The sequence below is a fragment of the Gekko japonicus genome, unplaced genomic scaffold (genome assembly GCF_001447785.1).
Source record: "Gekko japonicus isolate JY-2015 unplaced genomic scaffold, Gekko_japonicus_V1.1 scaffold889, whole genome shotgun sequence".
Lineage (NCBI taxonomy): Eukaryota > Metazoa > Chordata > Lepidosauria > Squamata > Gekkonidae > Gekko > Gekko japonicus.
This window is the reverse complement of record NW_015165262.1, coordinates 525,297-533,453: the sequence shown is the minus strand read 5'-3', so window position 1 is coordinate 533,453 and position 8,157 is coordinate 525,297. Positions and strand designations below refer to the sequence as shown.

Genomic DNA, 8,157 nt, shown 5'->3' with positions numbered 1-8,157 from the left:
TCCGAAGTGATGTGATGCCAGGAACGGATGAAGGGAAATAGACGGGTTTGTGCTGACTCGGGGACAGGGAAGTCAAAAGCTCTGTTTGGTTGACTTGGCCTGCTTGGAACGGGACGTTTGTTGGGTAGGGCCAGCCTTCGTTCTTTGGAAGGACTTTTGGCTACCGGAGTATGATCTAGGTCTCCATCTCGTATCTGGAGACTGACGGGATGTTGTGCCCCTTTGCCAAGGACGGGACCATGTTCGCGTTTTATTTGGGTGCCGAGTCGTGGAAGAGATCCCTAGAGATCGGGAGGCCTTAATGTTCTTGTCCAGGTCCTGCAACGAAGAATCCGTAGTTGCGTGAAAGAGGCCCAGACCATCGAAAGGCATATCTTCAACTAATGAACGGGTGTCGAAAGGGAGAGAAGTGGTTCTTAGCCATGAATGTCGTCTAAGTGCCACCGCTGAAGCCATGGTCTTTGATGACGCTTCCAAGACGTGTTTGGTCGTGGTTAACTGTTGTTTAGCGACCACCATGCCTTCTTTCTGCAGCAGTTTGGCGGCATACAATTTGTCTTCAGGCAAATGTATCAGGAGATCGGACATCTGTTCCCACAGGGTATACTGGCACCGATTCATACGTAGTTTGATGCCTTCACAGCCAACGCTCCTGTTGAATAAAAACGGCGGCCAAAGGCATCTAACTTTTTACCTTCCCTGTCAGCAGGCGCTGAATGCGACTTTTTTTACTTTGACGACGAGGTGACGACTAATGAGTTAGGTTGTGGGTGGGAAAGTAGAAATTCTGCCTCAGGTTGCTGTATGCGATACATATGGTCTAATTTCTTAGTAGAGACGGGGGCGGACAACAGTTTTTGCCAAGGGGTTTTTGCGGCTTGTAGTAAGACGGATGACATGGGAAGTTCGACAACTGAGGAGGATGGTAAGGACCATACAGGTAACGGAATTGCCTCTCATCCCAAGACATCGGAGGTGGCATATACGACCTCGGGGAACGACTCCTCGACCTTGGACGTCGCGGGGAGAAAGTTGGAGGAAGAGCATACGTGCCTCTTCTACAATCAAAGGCGTCGATATCAACAGACTCAGGCAATAAACAGGGAGGCGGACGCTCCGTACTGGATCTTGAGCGTCGATGCCGACGGGCGTCGATGTCGGGCGGCTCTGAGACGATCGAAGCCGACGAGCTCGTTGGACCAGGGGAAAACTCCACACCCATCTGGTGACTTACGAGATCGGTTTGGTCGACATCGGACAAGGCTGTCTCCACCGGATAGTCTGGAGAAACCAGCACAAGTACCGTAGCCTGAGACACGACCTGGTTCACCGGTATCGAGTCATTCGGTGTCGAACCAGTCGGTATCGAAATAGTCGACGGTGGCGGGAGAGCGGGGACTGCTGGCACAGAGCCCAAGTCCTTCTTAGCATGCTTCGCAGCCTTAACCACCGTATGCGTCTCCACCGCAGGCTTGGGCTTCTTGGCCTTCTTAGCAGGGGTAGACACTGTGGAAGGAACGTTTGGTACCTTAGATTTCGATCTCGATCTGTCGGTATTGGAAATGGATCTGGCCATCGACATCGATTGTTTCAGCGCCGATGTGTCGGTAGTGGAGGACATAGCCGTAGGCGAAGCGACCGGCGGATCCGCCATAGGTTGGAGAGCTTTTTCCAGGAGAAAAACCTTTAAGCGCGCTGCTCTGTTTTTCCTGGTTTGATTCGAAAATTGAGCACAGTGTTCACAGAAGTCTGGATTGTGGGTTTCACCCAGGCAAAAAATACAGTACTTGTGACCGTCCAGAGGAGCCAATTTACTACCGCAGCTTTGGCAGCGATTAAAAAATCCCCACTTCTTCGTTTTCTTAGTCTTTTTCTCCATAGACTGAGAGATGTTGAAAAGTCTAAATGGCAAGAGGGGGGGGGGCAATGGCCCAAAGGCCTGAGGTAAATTTACCTCAGACAACGAAAAACAAAAATTCTCTTTTTATAAAAACAAAAACAAAAAACGACAAGAGGAACAGAAACTAAACTGAAACTGAGAGAAAAAACAAAGAGCTAATCGCTAAAAAGCGACAAAAACAGCGATCCAACCAGACCGATCAAAGAACAGGTCTGCTCAGCGCGGCAGTAAGGAAAGAACTGGCGGGATGTCCACGCCCGTCCCTCTGGGCATGCGCAGTGGGGCTTCTGTGCATGCCCAGAGGGGCTGGGCGCAAAAATCCATTAAAAGAGCTTGCTACAGCACCGGCAGATCCAGCGCAGGCGCTCTAGATCCCATTGGTGTGAAGCACAGAGACCACGAAGCAGATTAAAGAGTTCTAAGTACTGCAGGGCAAGTATCAAAATACAACAAAAAACGAGGGATTCTTTAATAGCATGCATACAGAAAAGAAGCCTCTTAGCATCCTTCATGCTCAGGTGCAACAGTTCTGCAAGATGTGATAACTTTTTCCTGGACACTGCAGAAGAGTCTTGTTGTATGGGACAGGCGTACTCATTTGGAAAAAGCAGTTCTAACACTATTGACATTTCACTTTATTCATCATTAAAACTCTCATCCACAAGTGCAGTCTCTTAATCATTTTTCCATTCTCATGCACTTCCTACTGAGCTCAAGCATTGTTTAGCAAACAGTCTGCTCCTGAGCTAGCCATATACAAGGATTTATCTGACAAAGAACTATTATATTCTAGCTTCCTTTTATACCAGTTCTCACTTCAGCATGGCCTGCATGCCGGCTTTGATTTACTAGGCTGTTTTTAATTGCCTTCTTTAATGGTACCAAGGCAAGATGGGCTTCCAAGCCCTAAAGCTTAAACAGAACTCATCTGTCCACACCTGCCTTTTTAATACAGACAGTCATAAAACAGTTTGCAGTAGATTGCTCTGCATATAAATTTATTTGCCTTATATAGATTGCCAGAACAAGAAGCTTCCCTGCCTAGACAACAGCAGACTTATTGACTAGGATCCAAAAGAACCACAAAATTAATTGTGTATGCCCCAAGCGGCTTTCGATTTTGCGCTCCTCCAACAGTTGGAAGTCCTACACACTCACCGACATGGCAGGACTCTCTTGAACATAAGAGTAGTTTCAAAAGTAGTATGTGATATGGCATGATAATTCACTGTTCCTCACTTGTTCTGGAGAGTGTGGACATACCTTTTGCAGATCAGTTTATTTATTTATTTATTTATTATTTTCAATTTATATCCCGCCTTGCCGGGGAACTGGGGTATTGTAAGAGCCTGGGGTATTGTTTGAAAAGCAGGTTGGTGTAGCAGCCAGAAGAGCCTTCTATCAACTGCAATACATTCACCAACTCCCCCCATTTTTCAACTCAGCTGACCTGGCCACACAGATACAAGCTTTTACAACCTTGTGACTAGATTACTATAAAGGGTACTACATAAGGCTACCCCTGAAGACAACAGACAAAGTTCAACTGGTTCAGAATCATGCGGCAGAGTGGTTGGAGCTGTCCAACAGGAACACCTCGTTCCTATTTTAAAACAACTGCACTGATTGCCAGTTTGTTTCCAAGTTCAATTCAAGATTCTGGTCATAACCTTTAAAGCCCTCCTATGTGTCCCCATGTACCAATTATAGTCTTCTGGTCACCACTTCTTGACAGTTCCCCGACCTAAGGTTGCCCACTTGTCAACAAACAGAGCTCATTCCTTTGCTACAACGGCTCTAGCTTTATTATTAAAGAAGCTCCCTTCAGATATTTGTGTGTGTTGGGGGGGGGTCCTCCACAGAGATCTTTAAAACACATTGTAGTTGGGAATTTAACCATTTTGAGTATGTTAATGTTTTTAAAGGGGTTTTATGGCTCATATTATGGTTTAGTTTAACAAACTGTGTGGACGGATGAATAAATATGTCAAAAGTTCACAAGCCACCTTTTGGATCCCCACCATTGTTTTTTATTGCTATGAGGCAGTGGAAACGAACAAAGACACGTCTACAACAGGCCTCAGTTTTCTAGTCATGTCTTCCCTAACACGGTCTTGAGAAGGGACAGGCAAGAGAGAAGAGCTGCACTCAGAAGGATCTGTACACCTTATACTTTTAAACCCATTTTAGCTATCAAAGTATACACACATCCTTTTGTCGTTTAAACTGCTACAGGTTAACAAAGAATATTCCATGGCAACCAAGATACATACTTTACGATCCCGAAATCCAGAACGCTTCTTCTTCTTCCCTTCTGCCTGAGCATCCTCATCACTTGATTCTACGGCCTTCCTGTCGTCATACTCTTCGTTCACTGGTTCTTCTCTGTTCTTCACCTTCTCGCCAGGTTCTGCTTGTATATCATGTTTCACTGACGATGGTGCTTCTGCATGTGCTCTGAGATACAACACAAAGACAACATGAACCATCAAGTTCTTTCTCTCATTTCAAATTCCCATTAGGAAATCTGTTTATGGATACTTAAATTCAACTGGAAATTTGAAAAGCAGTTAGCACCATTACGTTCCTTCCGTAGAGAAGGTGAAACTACCACAGTCCTCTCCAAGAAAACTGAGACTTCTGAGGGGAAGCTGGAACTGACAGTGCATTTCTAAGTTGAGTTATTATGTAATAAATTCTGAACACAGCCCATGAAGTACAGATATATTTTTTTTAAACCCACACAGTTGAGCCAGATACAGACTAGGAAAGAGGTCCCCAACCTTTTTGAGCCTGCAAGCACATTCGGAATTTTGATACTGGGTGGTGAATGCAACAACAAAATGGCTGCCACAAAAGGAGGTGCCAGCCACAAAATGTCAGGGCGTGACGTAATACATAACTCTAATAGTGACTCTTAACATTTCAGACATAAACATAAGCTCTGTTAAACAGGATGCCTTTTAAAATGAACAAAGGTTTAAAATATTTTCATGTGCACACAGCTTAACTTCAGCGAGGTGACAATTGCTGCTGAAGCAACTTTTTAACAATCTGCACAGCCAGTCAGATTTTCATTGGCCAGTCATAAACCTTGCTGGGCTAAAGCCTCACACGGCCCTGCCAACTTTCTAGAAATTCTTGGTGTGTTCCAGGAAAGGTGTCTGTAGGATCCATGGTAGCCCTAGACACCACTTTGGGGACCCTTGACCTATGAGGACATTTGCCCAAACTTGAGATAGCCCCTAGATTTAGATTTACACTTAAACACAGACATGTAGGTGGAAGTACACTGGAATTTTTAGAACTTTAAAAAGTTAACTTTTTAACTTTATCATCGCAAGATCTCAGTCGCCATTTTTAGGTTTGCTTCACAACTCCATTAGCAAAATGGTCAAACCCAGCAGGAGCAGCTGAAGGAGCAGGAAGAGCAAGACAAGGTGGGGGGGGGGGTTTAAAAGAGGAAGGAAAAGATAATTAAGGTGGTGCAGGAGAAACAAAGGGATGGGATCCTACCTCCCAGTGAGTCATGCGGGACTCTGCTTGTACCCTTCTAAACCCGCTAAGTCAAGGGTGTAGCTGTGCTTAGGAGTCCAATGTAAGTTGCTGAATGTAACCAGCTCTGTTCATTCTCTTTCTTAGAGTTGTCACACAGCACGTCGTTTGGTACGGAAAGACAGATGCAAAGTCTGAGCACTTCGCATTGTCCAAGTCAAGGGAAAAAGGAGACTTTTCAGCCAAATGAAGAGGTGTTTCCCTTGCCCTTTCCAGAATTCACCCAACCTGAGCAAAGCAGCTGCATTAAAAATTATTCTGGCAATTCCAAACCAGTTAGCGAATGCATACAATTACAGAGATTCACATCCTCTTCTGCTCTGCCCTGCTGAATGATGGCAGGGAGAGAGAGCTCACACTTTTTTCTAGAAAATATTGATCATAAAATGCTTCTCACATAAAATGCCTGAAAATTTTTTAATTTCTTTCCAACACACGCACACCCAAAATGAGCAGCTAAAGCAATAAAGGAGGAACCATAAAATAGGTTTTGCCTTTGGAACTGCAGCATTCACAACAAACGGCCCTCCTGGTCTCTGCTTGGCTGATTTATTTTTGATCCTCAACAGGTGATGAACTGGGCTGCATTCCTTTCCCTTGTGAATCCAGCAGACGTATAGTGCACAGGATTGATGATAATGGAAACTGAAGTTGTTTATCCATAAGCTACAGAGCCAGGGCCCAGATGCTTGGCATGGGCTGCCTCCCCTTCGCTGTGGAAACACAATCCCTGATACTAACTCTGGAGAAGAAAATTAAGCATTCATGTCTTTCTGAACACTGGGTATGCATTACTACCTATATATCAAATGGCAATATAGTATAATGGTCAATTTTAGAATTGGGATATAGATACAATACCAAAGTTGCACTCCCGGCAATCCCATTGGTGATAAGGTATTGAAAAAAAGGCCAAGAGGGACTTCCGGTTTTTGGCAGCACGATGGCAGACGTGACCCTGGTGAGCTCCCGGGGCCGCGATCCGAACGCCAGCGGATGGGGGGGCTCGATTGTCTGCTACCCCGCCCCGGAGCCCTTGTGTTTGGGCTCCTAGCTATGGGGCTTTTGAGGGATTGCCTCTTTTCCAGTTCGATGCCGGGGAATCATGGCTTCCCTCTGCCCTGAAGGTCCTACCACTGTATGACCGCATGGCTCTAGAGTCGCTGACCGGGACAAGCGCATGAAGATCAGGTGTTTTACACGTACCTGAGGTGGGTCCTAGGACCGATGAACTGTGAGTCGTGGTGAAAGCAAAACACCACGTTTCGGCTAGAAAGCCCCTCTGATTTAAGCAAGCGGGGCAGTGAACTCCCAAACACAATATCCAAGCAGATCATTTTAAAAAGAGGGTGCCGGATGTAAAAGCCATAGAACTGATTTAAGAAGCACACAAGAGCGCAGCAAAGCGTTTTGGTGGAAAGCAGAGACTTCAGTAACTTTTCTAAAAGTAAACAATCCTCAAAAATGGCGGGGCGGAGAGGTGAGAAAGAGAAACCATCGCAGCTTAAGCCTCCTTCGGGAAGTAGAAGCCTGAGACCGGAAGCTACCAACGAGCTTTCACAGCTATTAGCTGAATCATTGCGCCCTCTGCTGGACCAGATGACAAACATCAATCAGCAACTGATTACTTTGAACCAAGCAGAAACACTGAAGGAAGTTAATGCCAAATCTTAAAAGGTGAAAAAGCGTGTACAGGAGTTGGAAAAGAAAAGAATTACTGACGAATCTCAGCTTTTGCAACTACAAATGGAAAAAGCAAGCTTTATCCTGAGATTCCAAGGGGTTCCTGAGACAAAAGGAGAGAATCTAAAACAAGTATTGGGTGATCTACTTGCACCAGTGGCATATTTGAAAACGGAATATCTTCAAAGCGAAATGGATGTGTCTAAAGATCATATTCGTAATATATTAAGAAAAATAATCTGCCTGATAGTGGTTAGATTCTCAAAAAGACATGTGATGGTGTCAGCAAGCTGCCATGGTGTTCTGTGTTGCTTGTATCTCTGTACAGTTGCTAAACCCCCCCCTGTCTGTGCGCCTGTATTTTACTCTGCTGTAATGCCTAAGCCAAACAACTGGAGGATGTATTGGGGGAGTACGCTTTATTGCCAGCTTGTTGCTTTTAGAGCCTGGGAACTGCACCTGTATTATGTCTGGAGATAACCTAGTTCTCAGGGAATGAGCGCGCAACCGTTTCCTTTCACACCCACCAGCGGGAACGTGACCCATTGGTTCTGTACCTGTTTCAAATCCCTTTATTATACTTGCCCTAACCGTTTGTAGTCAGTTCTAACAAAGAACGTGTTTGAGTATCTTTCCAACGCTTTGAAATAAATTTTGCTTTTCTTTAAAACGTGGATTTATTCTCGATGCCTGGGGATCCAACATATTGTTAGAACTCTCAATCTTCCTATCGTCCCGAGTCTGACGTGATCATGAGCGGGGCAGAGGGAAACCTACCTACAACGGAGGGGGACACGGGATCGGTCCCTGCAACCTCCACATCGTTGATCACCACGACCACCATACCTACGTCGGGTGCGGTGGGGGGAGCGACTCCCCGGTTACCTGCGTACCTGTCTTGGCCGCCTCCAACTCCTTCACGATGGGGCCCGCGGACGGTACCGGCGCAGGATGATTGGACTTTGTATAATGCCAAAGGCACCAGGGAAGTTGTACCGACGGGAAGTCGAAGACTGGAT

General features: G+C 45.7%; 1 protein-coding gene across 3 annotated transcripts in view; it reads right to left on the bottom strand.

Annotated features, from left to right (window-relative positions):
* MICU1 (mitochondrial calcium uptake 1) overlaps positions 1-8,157 on the bottom strand; it is a 267,507-nt gene that overhangs the window by 191,435 nt on the left and 67,915 nt on the right. For all 3 annotated transcript variants that reach the window (XM_015410185.1, XM_015410186.1, XM_015410187.1), the window contains exon 3: positions 4,174-4,357. In XM_015410185.1, coding sequence (XP_015265671.1) covers positions 4,174-4,357 — 184 coding nt within the window. The remainder of the gene's footprint in view (positions 1-4,173; positions 4,358-8,157) is intronic.